This window comes from Sus scrofa, chromosome 14 (assembly GCF_054392235.1).
Source record: "Sus scrofa isolate SSC_HxYL_T2T_F1_AM1 chromosome 14, Sscrofa_HxYL_maternal_Yorkshire_Landrace_v2.0, whole genome shotgun sequence".
In the NCBI taxonomy this organism is placed as follows: domain Eukaryota; kingdom Metazoa; phylum Chordata; class Mammalia; order Artiodactyla; family Suidae; genus Sus; species Sus scrofa.
Window position 1 is genome coordinate 164,455,374 of NC_139396.1, and position 22,613 is coordinate 164,477,986.

Genomic DNA, 22,613 nt, shown 5'->3' on the forward strand with positions numbered 1-22,613 from the left:
AAAAAGATGCATGCACCTGTACATTCATTGCCGCACGTTTCACAATACCCAAGACATGGAAACAACCTAAATGTCCAACGACAGATGACTGGATTTAGAAGATGTGGTACATATACACAATGAAATACTACTCAGCCATAAAAAAGAACAAAATAATGCCATTTGCAGCAACACAGATGGAACTAGTGACTCTCATACTAAGCGAAGTAAATCAAAAAGCAAAGACAGATACCATGTGATATCACTTATATGCGGAGTCTAATATATGGCACAAATGAACCTTTCTACAGAAAAGAAACCATCCCATGGCCGTGGAGAACAGATGTGTGGTTGCCCAGGGGGAGCAGGAAGGAGTGAGATGGGCTTGGAGTTTGGGGCTAGTAGATGCAAACTATTGCATTTGGAGTGGAGAAGCAATGGGGTCCTGCTGTATAGCAAAGGGAATTACATCTAGTCTCTTGTGTTGGGACATGATGGAGGATAATGTGAGGGAAAGAAGGTACATATATGTATAGGTCACTTTGCTGTACAGCGGAAATTGACAGAATGTTGTAAATCAACTGTAATAATTTTTTTTAAAGAAGTATCTTTACAATAGCTGTTTTAATGCCATTTTCACGAATTCCACCATCTGTATCATTTAGGAGTCTGTTTCTGTTGACTGATTTTACTCCTGGCTATGTTACACATTTTTTGTTGTTTCTTTCTTTTGTCTAATGTTCTTGAGTGGAAAGTGAACATGGTGATTTTAAGTTGTTCATTGCTTACTTTTGTAGTATTTATTTAACGTGTATTAGGCTCTTTCTGGTAGGAAATTCGTGGACTTGCTGATTTGTTAGTTGTTTTTAAGGTTATTGCTAACTGATTTCAGAGTTGTCTAGCATAGCCTTTGTTCTGTGGCTAACCTTGCCTCACATCTAGTGTATATATCCCTTTAGAATTCTCTACCGAATGCGTAATGTTGGTACAAAATACTGGCTGTATTCCTCGTGCTATCATTATTTCGTGTAGCTTACTTGTTCTACACATAGTAGACGGTACCTCTTAATCCTCTATCCATGTATTGCCAATTCCTCCTTCCCTCTCCCTACTGGTAACAACTAATTTGTTCTGTACATTTATGAATCTGGTTTTTTGCTATATTCACTAGTTTCTGTTATTTCTTAGTTTTCACATATACATTATAACATACAGTATTTGTCTTTCTCTATCTGGCTTATTTCACTAGTATAATACCCTCTAAGTCCACCCATGTTGTTGCAAATGACAAAATTGTATTCTTTTTTAAGTTTGAGAAGTATTCCATAGTATATGTGAACCATATCTTCTTTATCCATTCATCTGTTGCTGGACATGTAGGTTGCTTCCACTTTTGGCTATTGTTAATAGTGCTGTTAGGGACATTGGGGTGCCTGCGTTTTTTCAAATGAGTGTTTCAATTTTCTTAGGATATACACCCAGGGGTGAGCTGGATCATATGATGGTTTTATTTTAAGTATTTTGAGGAAACTTCACAGTGATTCCCATAAGGGATACACAAAATTTACCCTCCTACCAACAATGTAGGAGGGTTCCCTTTTCTCCACACCCTCACAAACACTTGTTATTTGTTGTCGGTTTAATAATAGCCATTCTGACAGGTGTGAAGTGATATCCCATTGTGGTTTTGATTTGCATTTCTGTGATGACTGGGAATGTCAAGCATGTTTTCAAGTGCCAGGTGGCCACCCGTACGTCTTCTTTGTAAAATATCAACTCATGTCTTCTCCCATTTTTTACTTGAGTTGTTTGCTTTTTTGATATTGAGTTGTATAAGGTTGTTTATATATTTAAGATATTGACCCCGACCTGTCATATCACTTTCAAATACTATCTCCCTCTCGGCAGGTTGTCTTTCTTTTCCTTGAGGGCTTTCTTGGCTATGCAAAAGGTTTTAAGTTTCATTAGGCCCTGTTTGTTTATTTTTCCTTTTGTTTGCTTTGCCGTAGGAGACAGATCCAAAAGAATATTGCTACGATTTCTGTCAGAGTGTTCTGCCTGTCTTTTCTTCTAGGAGTTTCATGGCTTCCAATCTTGCAGTTAGGCCCTTAATCCATTTATTGTATACAGTCTGAGAAAATGTTCTAATTTCATTCTTTTACAAGGAGCCGACCAGTTTTCCCATCACCACTTATTGATGAGACCGTCTTGTATCCATTGTACAACCTTTCCTCTTTGTTGCAGATTAATTGACCATTTAAGTGAGGCTTTCTTATTGGGCTTTCTATTCTGTTCTATGATCTATGTCTGTTTTTGTACAAGTACCACACCGTTTTGATTACTGTGGCTTTGTAGTATCGTTTGACATCAGGAATCGTGGTACCGCCAGCTGTGCTCTTCTCCCTCAAGATTGTTTTGGCTATTTGGGGTCTTTTGTGTTTCCATACAACTATAAAAATTACTTGTCCTGGTTCTGCGGAAAAAATACTATCGATCTTTTGATAGGGATTTCTTTGAATGTGTAGAATGCCTCGGATAATATGGTCATTTGAACACTATTAACTCCTTCCAGTCAATGAATACAGTATAGCTTTCCATCTGTTTGTGCCATCCTCAATTTCGTTCTTGAGGATCTTTTATTTTTCCAAGTACAGGCTTTTTACCTCCTTGGGTAAGTTTATTCCTTGGTATTCTATTCTTTTGGAGTCAATTGTAAATAAGACTCTTTTCTTAATTTCTTTTTCTGATAGTTAGCGGTAATGTACAGAAATGCGATAGATTTCCTTGTATTAACTCTGTATCCTGCAGCTTTACTGAGTTCAGTGATGAGCTCTAGTAATTTCTTCATAGTATCATCAGGACTTTCTATGTATGGTACTTTGCCATCTGCCAACAGTGACAGTTTTACTTCTTCCTCTCCAATTTGGATTCCTCTGATTTCTTTTCCTTGTCTGATTGCTGTGGCTAAGACTTCCAAAATTATTTTAAGTAAAAGTAGTGAGAAAGGCATCCTTGTCTTATTCCTGATTGTGAAGAAACTGCTTTCAGTCTTCACCATTGAGTATGACCTTAGCTGAGGGCTTCTCATGGGTGGCCTTTATTATGGTGGGTACATCCCCCCTATATCCACTTCCTGGAGAGTTTTTATAATAAATGGCTTTTCAACTTTGCCACAAGCCTTCTGCTTCTATTGGGACAATGTTATGATTTTTTTTTATTCTTCAGTGTGTGAATGTGATGTATCATGTTGATTGATTTGTGAATATCGAAGCATTCTTGAATCCCTGGGACAAATCCCACTTGATCATGGTGTATGATCTTTTTAATGTTCTATTGGATTTTGCTTGCTAGCATTTTGCTGAGAATTTTTTTTGTGTTTGGGTTCATGCTTGATATTCGCCTGTAGTGTTCTCTTTTTGTGGTATTTTTGTCTGCTTTTGGTATCAGGATAATGCTGGCCTCATAGAATGAGTATGCTTTTCCTTTCTCTGCAACTTTTCCCCATAATTTGAGCAGGCTAGGTGTTACCTGTTCTCCAAATATTTGGTAGAATTCACATGTAAATCCATCTGGTCTTGGACTTCTGTTTAGTGGGAGTTTTAAAAAAATTCCTGACTCACTATCATTATGAATGATTGCTCTGCTCATGATTTTTTGTTTAATTTCCTTCTGGACAGCTACACATAAAAGAATGAAATTAAAACATTCTCTAACAAAACACACAAAAATAAGCTCAAACTCCATTAGAGACCTAAATGTGAAACTAGATACTGTAGATGTAGTTAGAACACGCTTTGACATAGATCACAGCAATGTCCTTTTGGATCCATCTCTTAGAGTAATGGAAATAATAAGCAAAATAAACAAACGGGACCTAATTAAACTTAAGAGCATTTGCACAATAAAGGAAATTAAAACCAAAACAAAAAGACAACTTACGGAATTGGAGAAGATAGTTGCAAACAGTGCAACCTTCAAGGGATTAATATCCAAAATATACAAACAGCCCATATAGCTCAATATGAAAAAAAGAACAATCCAATAAAAAATGATCTAAATAGACATTTTTCCAAAGAAGACATATAGTTGGCCAAAAAGTACATGAAAACACACATCACTAATTATTAGAGAAATGCAAATCAAAACTACAACGAAGTATCACCTCACATCGGTCAGAATGGCCACCATCAAAAAATCTACAAATAACACATGCTGGTTAGAGTGTGGAGACAAAGGCACCTTCCTGCACTGTTGGCGGGAATGTAAGTTGGTAGAGCCGTTATGAAGAACTGTATGGACATCCTTGAAAAACTATTTTTAAATAGAGCCACCATACAATGCAGGAATCCTACTCCTGGGCATAGATCTGAAGACAACCATAATTTGAAAAGACACATGCACCCCCATGTTCCATGCAGCCAAGACATGGAGACAACCTAAATGTCCATCAGTGGATGGATGGACAGAGAAGATGTAGCTATATCTACAATAGAATATTACTCAGCCATAAAAAGAAAGAAATAACTCCATTTGTGGCAACATGGATGGACCTCGAGATTATTACACTAAGTGAAGTAAGTCAGACAGGGAAACACAAACAGCCTACCATTGTTTTTTGCATTTTCAGGGCCACACCCCCAGCCTATGGAGGTTCTCGGGCTAGGTGTCGAAGTGGAGCTTCAGCTGCCAGCCTACATCACAGCCACAGCAATGCCAGACCTGAGCCACATCTGTGACCTACACCACAGCTCACGGCAATGCTGGAGCCTTAACCCACTGAGAGAAGCCATGGATTGAACCCGCATCCTCATGGATACTAGTCGGATTTGTTTCCACTGAGTCACAACAGGATCTCCAAATATCATATGATATTGTTTATATGTGGGATCTAAAATATGATACAAGTGAACTTATTTATACAACAGAAATAGACTCACAGACACAGAAAAAAACTTATGGTTGCCAAAGGGGAAAGGGGAGAGAATAAATTAGGAGTTGGGGATTAACAGATACATACTCATATATTAAAAACAGGTAACCAACAAGGACCTATTGTATAGCACAGCGACCTATGTCTAGTCCCTTGTGATGGAACATGATGGAGGATCATGCGAGAAAAAGAATGTATATATGTACGTGACTGGGTTACTTTGTTCTACAGTAGGAGATTGACAGAACACTCCAACCAACAACAATGGAAAAATAAAAATCATTGAAAACTAAACTGTGCTAATAAAAGCAATATTTTAGGGAGTTCCCTTTGTGTCTCTGTGGTTAACAAACCCAACTAGTGAAGTGGGAAGTTTAACTAAGAGACATAAGGCCCCTTGTCTGAAAAAGCAGCTGCGTGCCTTTTCAGTTCTGCTCGCCTCACACCATCCTTCTTGTAATTATGTAGCAGCTACGTGCCCTATGTCTAAGCCAGCAGCCCTGCTAATGCTGGTCAAGGATTGCTTACCGGGTTCGCTTCTGTCACCTCGCTTGCTCAGTTTCTTAAGCAGGAACACTATCTGCTCAGGGTCGGGGGAGGTCCAGGCTGCTGACATGGGAGAAACAAGACTCTGTATGGTATAAAAGTTGCTGAGAACAAAGGCGTGGTGCTCAGATTCTGGAGGTGACTCTTCTGAGCCTGCACCAGGGCTCAATGATCTTTGCTTCTTGGCATCTCCAAGTGCCATTTGTCTCCTTCCGCTGCCACGGTTTCTGCAGTTTCTGCAACACTAGGATACATGGGTGGGTGGGTTCAATCCCTGGCCTCGCTCAGTGGGTTAAGGATCCGGCGTTGCCTGAGATGTGGTGTAGGTCCCGGACGCAGCTCCGATAGGGCATTGCCACGGCTGTGGTGAAGGCCGGCAGCTGCAGCTCCAATTTGACCCTCTCCCTGGGACCCTCCGTATACCATGGGTGCAACCCTAAAAAGCAAAAAGCAAAGCAAAGCAAAACAAGTTAACAGGACATACATGAAATGAACCTACATTTGTGATCTAGCTAACAGTGGGAGGTGAGTGGAGGTGATAACAGTGGAAGTCTAAGAAATGATTAAATGCTGCAGAGAATTGAATGTGCAACACGTATGTCTTATTAGTTGCGTGGGCACTGCTTAAAAGCTTAGCATATCTTTTAAGATGAACACACTGCGTGCTAGGTAGCAACAGTGACGTTTGTTACCTACAGAGCCCTTTGGAAAAGGCTCAGGGCAAGTCCTCGGGGCCTGTGTCCAGCAGGGCCTGAAGGGTCCCTCACAGGGGGCTCTCCCAGTGCTTCCGAAGGTCAGACGTACGGTCTCCGCCTCAGAGTCACTTAGTGGAAAACAGCAAGAGTTTCCTAAGGGCTGCTTTGAATTCCTTGTTCCTCAGGGTGTAGATAAGGGGGTTGAGCGTCGGGGTCACAGTGGTGTACAGAACGGCCACAGCCTTGTCCAGCGGGCCAGCAGAGCCCAGGCCCGGCCGGATGTAGGTGTAGAGCACCGTGGAGTAGTACAAGGTGACCACCAGCAGGTGGGAGGAGCAGGTGGAGAAGGCCCTCCGCCAGCCCACAGCCGAGCGCATGCGCAGGACGCTGGCCACGATGCAGCCGTAGGACGCCAGCGTGAGCAGGAAGTTCATGCCCGAGAGGAACACATCCGCGGTGATAATGATCACGTCGTTGACAAAGGTCGGGCTGCAGGACAGCAGCAGCACGGGCGGGATCTCGCAGAAAAAGTGCGCGATGAGGTTGGGGCCGCAGAAGGACAGACGCAGGACCAGGCCCGTGAGCAGGGCGGCGTTGAGCAGCCCCACGCCCCACACGAAGGCCGCCAGCGAGACGCAGACCCTCCCGCCCATCCGGGCACCGTAGTGCAGCGGCCGGCAGATGGCCAGGTAGCGGTCATAGGCCATGGCGGAGAAGAGCAGCAGCTCAGAGCTCAGCGACCAGGTGAAGAAGAAGAGCTGGCTGAGGCAGCCCCAGAACGAGATGGTGCTGTCGGCGGCCAGGCCCTGCAGGACCTTCGGCAGGATGGTTGAGGTGCAGATCATGTCCAGCACAGCCAGGTTGACCAGGAAGAAGTACATGGGGGTGTGGAGGGTGGGGCTCCAGCAGACGGCAGCAGTGATCAGCCCATTGCCCGCCAAGGCCACTACAAACAGAGCAAAGAAGAGGCCGAAGAGGGCAGCCTGGAGCCAGGGGTCCTGGGTGAAACTCTGCAGGATGAAGACACTCACCGCTGTCTGGTTCCCCAAGGCCATGCGCGGTAGCGGCTCAGGTCTGCTGGGCGCTGCAAACTTTATGCTTCCTGCTGCTCAGGGATAGGCGGCTTTTGTTTTCGACTGAAAAGTTAAAAGTGATCCGTTACATGTAAGGAGCAGTCGCTTCTGGAAAGGAAACCAGAGACGCTAAAGTTCCCATTTACAGAGGAAGCCTTCCTGGCTCGTTTGAGGAAAAAGCTCCCTCCGTACTGTTTTCCGCAGCAGCTGCAGCCTTTCACAGTCCCACCAACAGGGCGGAAGGGTCCCCCTTTTCACCACATCCTCCCCAGGGCTTGTTACCGCGTGTCTCTCTGATAAGAGCCACTCTAGCAGGTGTGAGGAGGCATCTCCTCCTGGTTTGCTGTGCGTGTCCCCGGTGAGCATCTTTTCATGAGCCTGTGGGCCATTGTATGTCTTCCTTGGAAAACTATCCAGTCAGAGGCTTTGCCCACTTTTAATTAGATAATTAGAAACATCAGTATGCTCTTCCTACTGCGTTTATGAGTCTTTATGCATTTTGGATATGGACGCCTTGTGGGATTATGGTTCACAAATACTTTCTCCCTCTCCATGGGTTGCCTTTTTTTTTCATTATATATATTTTTTCTTTTTTGGCCGCCCCACAGCGTATGGAGTTCCTGGGCCAGGGATCATATTTGTGCTGCAGTGGTGTCCTACACCCAGGTACAGCAACCCCAGGTCCTTAACCCACTGTGCCAGGCTGGGGATAAAACCTGTGTCCCAACGCTCCAGAGAGGCCACTGATCCTGTCGCGCCTCAACAGCAGCTGCTGCCTTTTCACTTTGCCAATGGTTTCCTTTGCTCTGCAGAAGCAGCGGGGAATGGGAGCTATCTCCACCCGCAAGGCATGGTTAGAAGTGCATAAGGATGCTTGTAATGAAGATGTTATAAGATCCCGTTAAGAAAGGCAAGAAAATAGCATATAAATAATGGGGATTGAGGGGTTCACTACTGAGACCATTAAGGCGCTTGATTTTAATCCTGGGCCACAGGCTCTGACCACCCGGGACCTCCCGAAGAGTCCAGACCCCTGAGTGCACAGGGGCCCTGAGAGCCCCTACCATCCACAAGGGGCTGAGGAGTTCGGGCGGGGAGTATTCCCCTGCAGCGGGGGTGGCATGAGGGGAAAAACAGGGAGATAGACTCAAAGCAGCAACATGAACTCTGAGAAGCCAGGTGGTGGGCAGAGGAGCAGCTTCTGCTCCTGCACTGGCCTTTCAGGGAATGAGCCCACTTACACCGCAGAATAAGCACACATAATCCTGGGGAGGCTACAGGAACTCTGCCCAAGACAGAGGCCAAATGCTCTGTGACAGACACGCCTCCTTTCTCGCCGGGGGCAGGAAGCCCTGAACCCAGGAGCTCCCACCCCACGGAGGCCCAGGCTGGAGGCAGGCCAGGCACAGAAGTCATGGCCTCAGCCTGCTTTTTGGGTCGGGCAAGCGTCTAAGGGGAGGTTCCCATCCTGAAGGGGGACAGTGCCATGCTCGGGTGATGAGCAGGGTCGCTAGGCAGTCAGAACACACAGCCGGCTCCGACCTTAGAGCCATAAGAACTCCCCGTGTTCTGCTCCCACCCCACTCTCAGCCCCGCCCAAGGACCCTGTGCTTTCAGGAGCTGGCCCGGAGGATCCAGCAGACTGTCCAGAACCAGACGGTGTCTCCCGGACAGACGGCCCTGAAGGCAGAGACGGAGGGTCCAGGGAAGCGGAGCACCGAACACGGTGTAGCCTGGCCTCAGGGCCTCCTCCCGGCACAGGCTGATGTCTTCTGCATTGGTCACGTAAGGGCCCCAGGCGAGTCCCAGCAGCCTGACTTGGGCGACTGCAGGGGCCGCCAAGCACAGTGGCAGGTGCAGTCCATTAACTTGGAATTAGGGGCCAAGCGCTGTACCCACCTCAGAGTGAGAGCAGTGGGGTCCCCCACCATGTGACAGGTGTGCAGCAGAAGTTGGTTAATCTGACTTCAGTCGTCACAGGGTGAAAATGACAGTTCCGGCCTCTGTGTGTCCCGTGGGACTGCGTGCTGTACACCTGTGTGTTGCCACTGTCCTGGCAATTTGGGGAGTTTGGCCCATGTGCATGAGCCCCTGGCAGGCTTGCCAAGGTTCTCAGGAGCCTCGGGGGACCTGCTGGGTGGAGGGTGTGGAACAGGAAAGGTCCCTGAACAATAAACATACTTAGGAGGCCCTTTCCGATGCCCCAACCTTCCCTCAGTGTAAGAGCTACTGACACTCGTGCAGCTTGCACTGCAGCATCAGCCTTCCCTTGTCCCCAAACCCCTAGCAAAGCATCGTGCGCAGAACAGACTCCTGAGCCTGGCACATACTGGGCTCCTCTTCTGGTGGTGGTGGGGGGGGGGGAGCACTTCTTCTTCATAATTTTCCACCCACCAAGCCCTGGGGACTCAGGCCAGCCTTCTGCTCCTGCAGAGCCATGCAGACGTCTCTCAGAAAATGGCCAGTTTGTCTCACCAAGTAGTTCCACTAGGTCAGGGACTGAGTTGTTTATTTGGGGACCCTGAACCCGATGTGTGTCCAGACCAGGGTTGCCCCTTGGCAGACAAAAAGCAGCATTTATGCCCATTCCCTCTGAACTGCAAGCGAACGACGAGTTGATTTTTACTACACCTCCCAGATGTTGCCTGGGATTGTCTGATGCTGAGCAGTATTATCTTCTTTAATGATTTTTGGACTTTTTCTGGGTAGATCTACAATTCAAGTGCCACCGAGTGTCCGGTATTTCCTCTGACAGCTCTAGCCTAGACACCCCATCTCTGGACTCTTTGGGGCAATGGTGTGCATCAGCTCGATGTGGGAGCTCAGTTCCCAGAGCAGGGATTGAACCCAGGCTCAGCGGTGAAAGTGCTGAGTCCCAATCACTAGACCACCAGGGAAGCCTAGACCCCCCATCTCTGAATAGCTTCAGGGCCGTGCTCTCGGAGTTGGGCTGTGAGACAGCCACACCCTGTGCAGAAGCCCAGGCTCACAGCCAGCACCCCACCTACAAGCACCTGCACCACCGGTGGGGGCATCTGGCATCACCCAGCAGGTCTCCCTGGGGCAGCAGTGTGGGCCGAGTGAGGCTGCCTTCAGAGACTCACCCAACACAGTTGTCAAAGAGACGGCAGTGCGAGAGGCTGGCCAGACCCCAGGGCTGCCCAGGAAGGCATGGCTGGAATCCTGGGGAACTCCTGAAATCTGCCAGTGGTAGTTTCATGCAATCACAAGAAAGACTGCATTAACTCTACTGAAACCAAAATGTCTCATTTTCTACGAGATTGGGAAAAGCACATAAGCACGAAGGCCCTGCCTGAGCTGCGCTCCTCCCTGCAGGCTGGGCTTCCTGCAGAGACTGTGGGGAGGAAGCTCAGATGGAACCAAGTGAAGCCCCCGCCCCGACACCCCCATTCCTCCAACCCTGCTGCACACAGGGACCACCAGGTCCCAACCCCTCCTCCTCCCCACACACCTTCCTTATAACATTGGAGCCAGTGAAGCCCTCACTAAACTTCAGAAGAGTTCTCGAAACTTGCTTGTCTGACACAGGAGGCCCCAGTCCCAGGTGCTCCCACAGACACAGGGAGCTGACTCTCTCTGCTTTAACCTCTGAGAAGGTAGAAATGAGGGTTCAGCATAATTTTAAAATCAATTAACACGATGGGATTTTAAAAGTAATGACACGCCCTATCAACAAGAGCCTCCTGCTTGGCCCAGGGAAGTATATTCAATGCCTTGTAATAACCTATAAGGGAAAGGAATCTGAAAAAAATAGAGAGATATAAGCATGATTGAACCACTTGGCTGTTCATGTGAAACTAACACAACCACCCTACTTCAAAAAAAAAAAAAAAATAAATTAAAGTAAAAATAAGGAAACCGACAGATAGGTTCCTAAACAAAGAGACTCTGGCCCCCTGCTGGGTGACTGAGTGCCCCCAGGAAGCCCTGGCCTGAGCCCAGCCTCAGCCACAGAGCCGGGTCCTCACCTCGCAGCCTCAGCTCTGGCCACGGTCTTGCCTCTTGGGGTCCAGAGGTGGCCAGTGGCATCAGGTCACCCGGGTTAAAAGGGGACAGTCTGGACTGTGTGATGCAACCAGAGAGAGTGCCAGGTCCCCTGCCGACCCTGCGTGAGTTCTGGCCGTGACTGGGGCTGGAGAGGATGCCACCAGACGCGGTTCTTCAGAAAGCCGTTTGGCTTTGCCCCAGAGACCGTGTGAAAGGCAGCCCGTCATCTGGCACACGTGGCTGGAGGCCAGGGTCTGGCCCAGCGCCAGCTCCCTTCTCAGTGCCCGAGTTTCAGTGGAGACACAGGCAGGACTGGGTCCTGAACGGAGGCAGAGGACCTCAACTTTCTCCAGCCCTGTGTGGTGATGTGATGTCAAGACGCTGAGGGGAAGGGAACAAGCTAGTGGGGGGCGGGGACACTGTGACCGATGAGGGAACAGACAGCTGGAGGCCTCCTGGACCCCTCCGAAGGAGCCACGCCAGAAACGGGGAGCCTTTCGGACCACCTCAGAAGCTCCAGGGTCCCGGACTCCTTCCGTGAGGCCCAAGCGCAGAATCCCATGACAGTGATGAGTCACGTTTCCTTGAAGGGACTCACCTGATCCTCCGACGCTCCGTCTCATAACTTGCTCCCCAGACTTCAGGCTGTGCACATGCTTTCAGCAACACCAGACTGTGGAGAGTGAAAACAACACTGCATCCTGGGTGTCAGAAAGGAGTTTTCAACTCCCAAGATTATTTGAGCCTGATGAGTACAGCATTGTCATACCTACAGCCAGCTTTTGCTTTTCAAAGACCTCACACAACCACATCAGAAACGAGCAGCATCAGCATATTACCTTGTGTGCTATGAACACAGTTACAGACTCACTTGAGCCGTCTTCCCACGAATGCTCTTTTTCAGCCCAGGACCACTTTGCTCTGCTGTCGTGCCCCCTCAGCCTCCTCCCTGTTTATCCTGCACCTTCCCTCCCTGACCTCAGCGTCCTCTAGTGGGGCTCGCCTCTCCTCTCACCCCTGCATATGTGTGTTTGTGTCCGCGTGTTTTATTCCTGGGGTTTTCATCCCACACGGCTGTGGTTCTCTTTGTTGCTCCGATTGTCCCTACTTGGTCCTCAGAAGCCCTTTCAGGCTGGCTTCCCTAAAACGGACACATGCCTTCCCTTTTCCTTTATGTTCTGGCACCATGAGATGCTCCAGGCTCACCTTGGACTTTCCTGCCCCGGTCCTGGAGTCAGCCACTCTCCAAGGATCCCTGGGTCCCTTGTTGGGAGGGGAGTGTTTAGAGACCAGAGTCTGCATGCAGGGTTGCCCATTGCTGAGGGGGTGTCACTGCTCTAGCCCTCTTGGCAGACGAGCCGGGAAGTGTACCTACGCCCACTGAGCCACACACAGGTCACATCTGTGTGGTACCATCCCCTCGATCCACGGATGTGTCCTCCACATTGACCCCTCCAATTCCGGTCCACAGGATGTGGTCCAGGCTTCCCCTCGCTTGCTGTAGCTTATTTCTCCAACAGCGAGAAACCCGCTCTCACTGCCTGCAGTAGAGTGGCTCTTTGCTTGACCCCCATGAACAGTTTCAGGATTGCTGGCCTGTGCCCGTGTGGTGCGGTGTGGCTCTTTGCTGCTGGCAGAAACCAGCCCAGTGCTCGTTTCCAAGTCCTGCAGCCCCTCTCCTCCCCGCAGAGGGGACATGCGGCTCCGATCCCTTTGTCACACCTGCACTCCATCACGCCCCGATACCTTTCCCAAGTGTTGTTTCACACTCTGTGTGAAAGTACCACACCCAAAATGCTCCTTGGCCCCCAAACACCCTTGTGCCGTTTCTCATGGTCCGCCCCACCCCACCCCCCACAAAGGATTTTTGCTTCAGTAGTGAAATCTGCTTTCCTATTCCACTAAAAAGAGCAAACAGCACAGGAGGAGAAGTGGGGAGTGAGTCCGCCCCACAGCTTGAGCTCACTCGTGACCCTCTTCCAACAAGGGTGACCCCCTTCTCTGATGCCCACGGGGAACCTGACTCAACTCTGACACAAGCCTGGGTCACCTGCAAAACCACAGGCGCTCAGGGAGGTTTTCTCAGAGCCCCAGGGAAGAACCAAACAGAACTCTTTAGAGGGTGCACATCCTCCACCACTGAAGTGCAAACCAGCCCGCACCGCCCACCCTCGGGAAGAGCTCCGTGGCCCCAGAGCACAAAGGCAAGCCCTGCCCTGACTCAGGAAGTGCTCCTTTGCCTTGGAGTGTCCCACCTAGGCCTGCCCGCCCTTGGGAAGTGCCCTCTTCCATGGAGTGACCGGATAGCCCCACCAACCTCAGGATGCACCCCCCACTCTGGTGTGACCCAGCTAGCCCCGCCCCCCCTCAGGAAACACCCTGCTGCCTCAAAGCAGGCTGGCCAACACCGCCTGACCTCAAGTATCACTCTGCAGCAGTGCCAGGGAAACCGTGCCCAGCCATGGGGAGTGCATCTCCACCACAAAAAAGAAAAACACAAGCAAGATGAAGATGCTCAGAAATCATTCCCAGTTAAAGCAACAGGAGAGCACGGCTAAAGCTGTCAACAATGAAACAGACCTCTGCAGTCTGACAGACTTGGAGTTCAAAAGGGAGATAGTGATGATACTGTAGGAATTAAGAGAAGACACGAACAGTAACACAGACCCCCTCAGAAAGAAACTAGAAAATAGAAGGAGGAGCCAAGAAAAACTAGAAAATTCATTTGCAGAGGTACAAACTGTGAGCTAAGGGCATTAAAAACCAGAATGAATAAGGCAGAGGAATGAATTACTAATGTGGAAGATAGAATAATGGAAAAGCAAAGTGTCAATTATAGGGGCACCCCTATAAGGCTATCAGCTGATTTCTCTACAGAAACTCCACAGGCCAGGAGGGAATGGCAAGAGATATTTAAAGCCCTGAAAGGGAAAATTATGAAACCTAGAATACTCTATCCAGCAAGAATATCATTTAAAATGGAAGGGGAAGTAGAACATTTCTCCAACAAACAGAACACAGCAATACAAAACCCATTCTGAAACAAATACTGAAAGGGCTTCTCTGAATTAAAAAAAACAACAACAACAACGAAGAACTAGGATGGAGGAAACCACAAACAAGAGCAGTCACTTAAATAAGGCAGCATACAGATGCAATCATGAAGATGTTTAAAATAAAATAAAAAAATACATCAAAATCATAAAATGTGGGCAAGGGAAGTAAGAAAATAAAGAGATTATTATTTTATTTTCTTTTTTCTTTTTTTTTAATTTTATTATGGTAATGAAGTGTTTGAACCTACAGGACTATCAGGCTAAAACATGCAATTATAGGAAGGGGTTAACCAACTTAAAAAACATGACCTCTGTTTGTAGTAAAATTACAGCCTACTGCAGCAGGAAAATTTTAACAAAATAATCACTCAAATTATTTCAAAGTAAGAGTGTATGATCTGTACAAAGAAACAAAGATAATGGCAAATTTCTTGTTAAAATCCAAGCTAGAAAGAAAAGGATCAACAACATTAAAGTACTGAAAGAGTAAAAATCCTAGGAACTCCAAACCTAGGGGAAAATAATCTTTCAAATATGAGTGAAATAATTACATTAAATGCAAATGGTCAAAACATCCCAATTAAAAGGCAGTCTTTTAGATAGGCATAAAAAGCATGCTGCCCCCCCAAAAGCACTTAAAACATAAAGACAGAGTACATTATAAGATGAGGGTGGAAAAAAAACATATATCATGTTAGTGACAGTCAAAAGAAAACAGGAGTGATAATGTTAATATCAGACAGTGTTAATTTCAGAGCAAAAAAATGTTGCCAGGGACTTAGAAGACATAATAAAAAATTACAATAAAATTAGAAGCAACTAACATGACATAATATCCTTAAATGTTTATGCACCTATGTACAGAGTGTCAAAATACTTAAAAAATAATCAAAAGAACTACATGAGGTAATAGACAAACCCACAATTATTGAGAGATATTTCAAACCTCTTCTCTCAGTAATTGATAGAAGAATTAGACAGAACATCAACAAGGATACAGTAACTTGAACCACACCTTGGCCACCTTGACCTCATTCATACCTAACAGAATGCGCCACACACATGCTTTTCAAGGGCATCAAAACACTCACCATGAAAAACCATATATAGTCCATAAAATAAGTCATAGATATTATGTGTGCTGACCACAATGCAATTAAATTGGAATTCATATACACAATGGAATACTACTCAGCCATAAAAAGAACAAAATAATGCCATTTGCAGCAACATGGATGGAACTAGAGACTGTCATACTAAGTGAAGTCAGAAAGTCATACTAAGTCATACTAAGTGAAGTCAGAAAGTCATACTAAGTCAGAAAGAGAAAGACAAATACCATATGCTATCACAAATATCTGGAATCTAATATATGGCACAAATGAACCTTTCCACAGAAAAGGAATTCATGGACTTGGAGAATAGACTGGTAGTTGCCAAGGGGGAGGAAGTGGGGTGGACTGGGAACTTGGGGTCAATAGATGCAGACTATTGCTTTTAGAATGGATTAGCAAAGAGATCTGCTGTGTAGCCCTGGTAGCCATGTCTAGTCCCTTGTGATGGAGCGTGATAATGTGAGAAAAAAGAATGTACACATGTATGTGTAACTGGGTCACCATGCTGTACAGAAGAAAAAAAAGTATTGGGGAAATAACAATTGATTATAATTAAAAATAAAATAAAATAAAATAAAAAATTAGAAGTCCTTATATCTGCAATAATACCCAAATAATGTATTTATAACTAAATAATGCATTTCTGAAGATGGGTGAAATAATAACTCAAAGTTAGACTGCATTTTAAACTTTACGAAAAAGACAGGAAAACATATCAGAATGTGTGGTATGCTGCTATATATTATCCCATTATAATTATAATAACACTATCCCACCATTAAAACAAAAAGGAAATCCTATCATTTGTAACAGCATGGAGAGACCTTGAGGGCATTAGGCCTACAGGAGTAAGTCTGGGAAAGGTATATACCATGTGATGTCACTTAAATGTGGAATCTAAACAAACAAACAAAAACCAAACTCATAGAAAAAGAGATCTGATTTGAGATTACCAGAGGCAGGGATTGGGATGAAAGAATGGAAGGACATGAAGAGTTGCAAACTTCCAGTCATAAGATAAACGAGTACTGGGGATGTAACGTACAACATGGTGACTGTACTTAACAGTGCGTGTTTAAAAGTGGCTGAGAGTAGAACTTAAAAGTTCTTCTTTTTCTTTTTATTGCCCACAGCCATGGTATATGGAGGTTCCTGAGCTAGGGATTGAACCTATACCTCCATGGCAACCTGAGCCGCTGCGGTCAGATTCTTAATCCACTGCACCACAGCTGGAACACCAGATTTAAAAGTTCTGATACAAGGAAAAAACCAATTTTCTCTCTCTTTTTTCACTGTATCTTTATGAAATAAGAGATAGTAACTAAAATTACTGTGGCAATTATTTCACAAAGATGAATCAAGCCATCATGCTGCACACACACTTACACAGACCTATGTGTCAGTTATAATACAATAAAGCTGAAAGAATGAATAAATACACTATTAAACACAGCTGTGGCTCTTCCGCCTGGATGCGGTTGAAGGGCTGAATATGTGGCCTGCACCTGTTGAGTGAGGTCCCAATGGGCCTCCAGGTGTGTGAGGGATGTCACTGTCGGCTAAGGGTCAGCTAAGCAGTTACGGCAATGCTCTGGGTTTCAGAGGTGAGGCTCTGACTGTAGCTCTATATTTGGAGACCACTGGCAAATACTAAGAAGAAATGCAGCTTTTATTATGGGCTTAAAGGAAAGGAGGGGCTCGCATGAAGCCATGAAGCACACCAAATCTCAGGGGCCAGCACAGAGGGTGGGACAAATAACAACGAGGAGACTGAGGAGGAAAGGGGCCCCTAACATAATAAGCCGCAGTGCTCTGTGCGAAGAAGCAAAAACAACCCTTTCCTGCCCTGGCACTGTCTCCTGGTAAAAGGATGAATGTGCCCTTTTCTGAAAGGAGAAAAATAAGTAGAAGCGCCCCTCTTGCTGCAGGTCCTTAGGTGGAAGGCTGGATGCCACCACGTGTCACAGTCTCTGTGGTGCCAGAACCAGGACCCCCCACCAACAGGAGTCTAGTGGGAGAATCAGGCTCTGGGTGATGTGGCCCAGAGCAGGATACAGGGACCTGCCCACGCCAGAATGTGCCAGGCAGTGTGCACACTGGGCCAGCCAGACTCTGGGCACTCCCTCACCGCTGGAGCCCAGCTCTGGAATGGGAAGGGGCCAGCAGCACCCCTCAGGCAAGGTTCCAGGTGCCAGGTGCTGAGAAAACCAGGCTGCAAGGTGCTGGAGGGGGTCCACCCGGCCCAGCGTCCTGCTCTTCCTCCTGCCCCTGCTGGGTCTCCCCTGCCTCCTTCCTCCTGCAGCCCCGACAGCATCCACATTTAGGGCCTTGGAAGGCTTAGTTCAGAGCCACCTGGAAAACCGGCAGTTCCTGCCGGACAGCGCATATCACCTAAGTGTATCACATTAACTTCCTTCTTGCTCTTTGATTCTCACTTCAGACTCTCCGCGTCTTACTATCAAATCAGCCCGTGAGCCTGCAAGGTCCATGCCGGCCACGGATGCAGGAAAACACCTTCCCGAGGGCCACTTTGACATCCTTGTTCCGCAGCGAGTAGATGAGGGGGTTCAGGGTGGGGCTGACTGCCGTGTACAGCACAGCAACCACTTTGCCGTTTTCCAGGGAGGAGCCAGAGCCCGGGAGGATGTAGGTGTAGATGACCGTGGAGTAGTACAAGGTGACCACCAAGAGGTGGGAGGAGCAAGTAGAGAAGGCCCGCTGCCTGCCCGTGGCGGAGCGCATGCGCACGATGCTGGCGATGATGTAGGCGTAGGACGCCAGGGTGAGCAGAAAGTTGACCACTCCAAAGTACACGTCCGCCAGGACGATCATGACGTTGTTCAGGGTGGTCGGGCTGCAGGAGAGCAGCAGCAGCGTGGGGATTTCACAGAGAAAATGCTGGATCTGATTGTGACTGCAGAATGTCAGCCTTGTCATTAGCCCTGTGTGCACGGAGGCGTCAACCACAGTGATTGCCCACACGCTGCCTGCCAGCAGAGCACAGACCGGCCGGCCCATCAGCCTGCTGTAGTGCAGCGGGCGGCAGATGGCCACGTAGCGGTCATAGGCCATGACCGTCAGCAGCAGGAGCTCCGCCCCTAAAAACCAGGTCAGGAAGAAGAGTTGGGTCATGCAGCCCTGGTAGGTGATGGTGCCACCCTTGAGTGCCAGGTTCTCCAGCAATTTGGGGACAACCGTAGAGGTGCAGACGATGTCTAAAATGGCCAGGTTGGTGAGAAAGAAGTACATTGGGGTATGGAGGCCTGGGTGCAGGCTGATGGCGGTGACAATGAGGGTGTTCCCTGCAAGAGCCCCCAGGTAAAGGAGGAGGAACATGGCCAGGAAGAGAATGCGTGGCCCAGGCTCCTCCGAGAAGCTCTGCAGGACAAACTCCTCCACGGTGGTGCCGTTGTTTGCAGTCCTCTGGGGGTTGAGCCCCTGCAGCCTCTGGGAAACAGCCAGCCCGGCCCAGGGAGGCATGGGGCGGTGGGGCGGCACTGAGAGAGTGTGTGGTGTTGGCAGCTCTGTTGCAGAAAGCACATAATTAAGACATCAGGCAAGGTCCCTGTGCCCAGGGAGACATGCAGAGAACTAACTCCACTCTGGAGCCCCTGGTGGCCCCTACTACCCCACAACCCGCCCCAGCTCCACGAGAGCCTGCATCGCTCCCTGAGCCACACAGGAGGGGCACCGTGAGCCTTCCTCACATTGATGTGGGGCATTTCTGACAGAATCAGGAAACCTGGAAGCTCTCTGTTGCAGGTGAGTTGAGCCTGCTACCATGTGGGCTTGTTCCCGTGCACAAGCCAGCACAGGACTCCTGATTCCCTAAAGGAAATCCCAGGCCAGGAGGGAATTCTCACTCTTGGTGGCAGCAAAATGGGTGCTCAGGCAGGGAGTACAGGGCTTTGGAGTCATGGGAGCGGCCATGTGCCCATCCTGGGTATGTCCCAGGCACCAGAGGACTGGACTCTTTGGGGATTGTCTCTGTCAGCTTTCAGAGTTGGCTGTGGATTGACCTGGCCACAGCCCTTTAGTTGAAACCATAGCTGCCCAGATTTCCCTGGGCCACTCCCAGCTGATCCACCAGGGACGGAGGCCCTGGGAGACAGAGGAGTTTGGGTTGGCAGGGTCCTGGTTGTCATTTCATCCCTTGTTCCTGAGCTGGCCAGGAAATTCCCTGCACTGAGGGTCGGGCCAGGCCAGGGGCTGAGATACAGGGAAGGTAGGCACACACCCCATACAGCACACTCCAGGACCCCCAGCCTACACATCCACCAGCTCCCAGGTCCCCTCACACAGCCCTGCACACCTGTCTCCCAACCCTTCTGGGATCCTTGGGCCTCCCTGAGTGGGACAGGTTCTAACTCTGTAGAAAAGACTGTCTTCCTTGTGTCCCTGGGGAAACTGGATCAATGCATTGGAGTAGGGGGGAGGCGGGTCCCACCTCCCTCCAAAGCGCAGGCCCCAGACAGCCCTGGGGGATGGCAGGTCAGAAGGCCCTCACCCTGTCCCGGGGGTTCATGGAGGCTGTGGGCTACCTGGGAGAAAGCGTCAACAACTCAGGAGGGCTTGTCCTTTCCTGGTGGATTGTGAAAAAAGACATGTGTTTAAGAAATCTCTCTTCAGCATATCTGTAGGGGAGCTCCAGGGCAGGAAGGCTCTCCGCCCTGACAGCCCCAGCTGCCACCTGTCTAATGCTCTCACCCGCTTTGCTTCACCTTCAGAGAGCTGAAGTGCCTGTGGGTCAGCAGGGTGGTCCCTGCTCCCCCTGATAATTGCCACACGCCAAACACACCTCACCACTCGCCTGAGACCTGCCCCATGCAGGCAGGAATTGACACAACCCCCTCTGGCTGCACATCTGAGCCCCCTGAGTCTCTTCCTGTAGACTGGCCACCTGACCCTCTGTGTCGGCTGGCTATTCCCTAGCCTCTCACCTGATTCACAGGAACCCAGGTACTACCAGATCCCTGCTGAGTCAGGGCCTCGGGCTCTGGTTTCTCTTAAAGACTCTGATCAGTTTAGAAAGTGAACCACTTCTGAGTTCCTTCCTCCTACTGATCTGGGGCACAGGCAGGTCACGGACTTGCTGGACGTTCCTGGGGACTTCACAGTTTCAGACTGAGGTGGCAGAAGACACAAGCAAAGCAATTTGGGTATCGTGTTCTCCACGATAAAATAGGTCAGGGCCAAAACAAATCTGGCTTTTGCAGAAACATCAAAAGGAAAAGTAGGGAAGACAGTCGCAGGGCAAGAAGAGCTCAGGACGGAAGGCGACTCACTGTGTGGAGAAGGGACGTGCCCCTGCTTGTCTCCTGTCCGAGTAGATGAGATTTACATCCTCCTGGAAAGACTTGGGAAATTCTCGCTCTGCTGGAACGTGAGATGTAGCGTGAGGCTAAAGCGTTGGCTCCAGGTCAGTGGCTCCTTTGTCTGCTGTTGACCTTTAAGAGGAGTCTGTCTCCTCAGGTGACACTGAGGCTCTGGGGAGCTCAGAGCACCACCAGGCCTGGCTCTCAGGAGGCAGTCGTGCCCTCCTGGAACTAAACAAGGGCCATGAGGGCACAAGCCCCGGACTGAGCAGAACAAGGGTCCTGGCAGGCACCGAGAAGGGCCAGGGTGCCTGGTGCCACATGGGCTGGGGCTCCGGGTGGGAGGGGTCAGCATGAACACAGCATGAGGGGGCAGCTGCTCTGCCAAGGTTCTCTCCCGTGTACATCAAAATCCTGCAGAAGGGATAGGTTTTTTTTTTTTTTAATGGGTTTTATTTTTTAGAATCATTTTTACACTTACCTAAAAATTGAGATGACACTACCTAGAGTTCCAATAAGCCCCCCACACAGTTCCCCTTAATATTAAGACCTTGCTTTTGTGATGGTGTGTTTGTTTCCAGGGATCAACCAGTATCTATACTATCAACGACAGTCCACGGTGAAATCAGACTGCATTAGATTTCACCCACTCTAATTCCTTTTTCTGTCCCAGGATCCCACCTAGAAAACCACATGGCATTTAGAGTCCTCTTGGCTGTTAGGTCCTCGGAGTTTCTTTAGTTTTGTTGACCTGAACTTTTTCTTTTTGTTTTCCTTATTATTATTATTATTATTATTTTTTGTAGGATATGAAAGTCCCCAGGGTAGGAATTGAATGGGAGCTGCAGCTGAAGCCTACACCACAGCTCACAGCTATACCAAATCCCCAACTCACAGAACGAGGTCAGGGATCACACAGGTATCACGTCCTCATGGATACTACTTGGGTCACAAACCGCTGAGCCGCAGCAGGATCTCCCGACCTTGGCAGTTTTGAGAAGTATCGGTCAGCTGTTGTGCAGAGTTCCTCTACTGGGATTTTTCTGTTTCTTGTGACCAGGCTAGGATGATGGGATTTGGAAGAAGACGGCACAAGTGAGGTGCCATCCTCATGCCATCATCTCAGGGGATACCTTCAACCAGACTTCCGAGGTTGACGTCTGCCTTGGGACGATGAATGGTTTCCTCACAGCTCTTAAGTATCCCAGGGTCAGCGGAGATGCTGTCCTGCCCTTGAAGCGGAGAGTCTGAGGAGAGTCCGTGCTACAGGCCTGACCCCAGTCCTGATCCTCGGCAGGGCCCCGGCTGTGGGTGGGGAGGGTTGGTGAGAGGGAGAGCCAGTGGGAACAGGGCCTGCTGCTCCCATGCACGGGGCAGCTGGTGTCAGGAGGAGACTCTGGCCTCTTCCTGAGAGCCTTGGACACATCTCCTGACCACCTTAGTCAGCACTTCTGTGAAGGGGTTATTAGCGGGACAGAGGGTTGCTGTTGCATTGACAGGTTTAAGGTGATGACAATAACATGAGTACCACCTGCGTGGACTTATCGCTTCTCTTGCTGTTATTCATGCACTATTATTTTTATTACTTGCAGGTGATCCTGAGTGAGCTGGAGGCCGGCCTCTCACTGGCATGTTGGTGCAGGGACCACGGGCTCCAGCTGCCGACAGTGATCCCCTCCTTCCCCTCCTGAGCCCTCCACAATCTGTGCAAACCGACGCCAGGTGCAGAACACCTGGAGAACCCCTGGGGCCTCATTCTCCTTCTTGGGGCCCAGGACAACCCTCACCCTCTCAGGGGGCTGGGGCGTGGGTCCCCCCTTTCTGGCGGGCGTGGGTCCTGGCTCCAGGCCGTGTTGGCTCTCACCAGTGTTGGCCCTTCCCTGTAAAAGGAGGAAG

At 48.7% G+C, this 22,613-nt stretch overlaps 2 protein-coding genes across 2 annotated transcripts; both read right to left on the reverse strand.

Annotated features, from left to right (window-relative positions):
* Positions 1-6,275: 6,275 nt before the first annotated feature.
* On the reverse strand, positions 6,276-7,372 carry LOC146397176 (olfactory receptor 13A1-like). Its single transcript, XM_084997521.1, has one exon. It carries the CDS (start codon positions 7,203-7,205, stop codon positions 6,276-6,278), a length of 930 nt encoding a protein of 309 aa, XP_084853647.1. The 5' UTR covers positions 7,206-7,372.
* A 9,684-nt stretch (positions 7,373-17,056) lies between these two features.
* On the reverse strand, positions 17,057-22,157 carry LOC146397177 (olfactory receptor 13A1-like). The gene is made up of 3 exons (XM_084997670.1): positions 21,613-22,157; positions 20,688-21,131; positions 17,057-18,926 (listed from the first exon to the last, which is right to left on the reverse strand). Exon 3 carries the CDS (start codon positions 18,880-18,882, stop codon positions 17,866-17,868), a length of 1,017 nt encoding a protein of 338 aa, XP_084853796.1. The 5' UTR covers positions 18,883-18,926; positions 20,688-21,131; positions 21,613-22,157; the 3' UTR covers positions 17,057-17,865.
* Between the last annotated feature and the right edge of the window lie 456 nt (positions 22,158-22,613).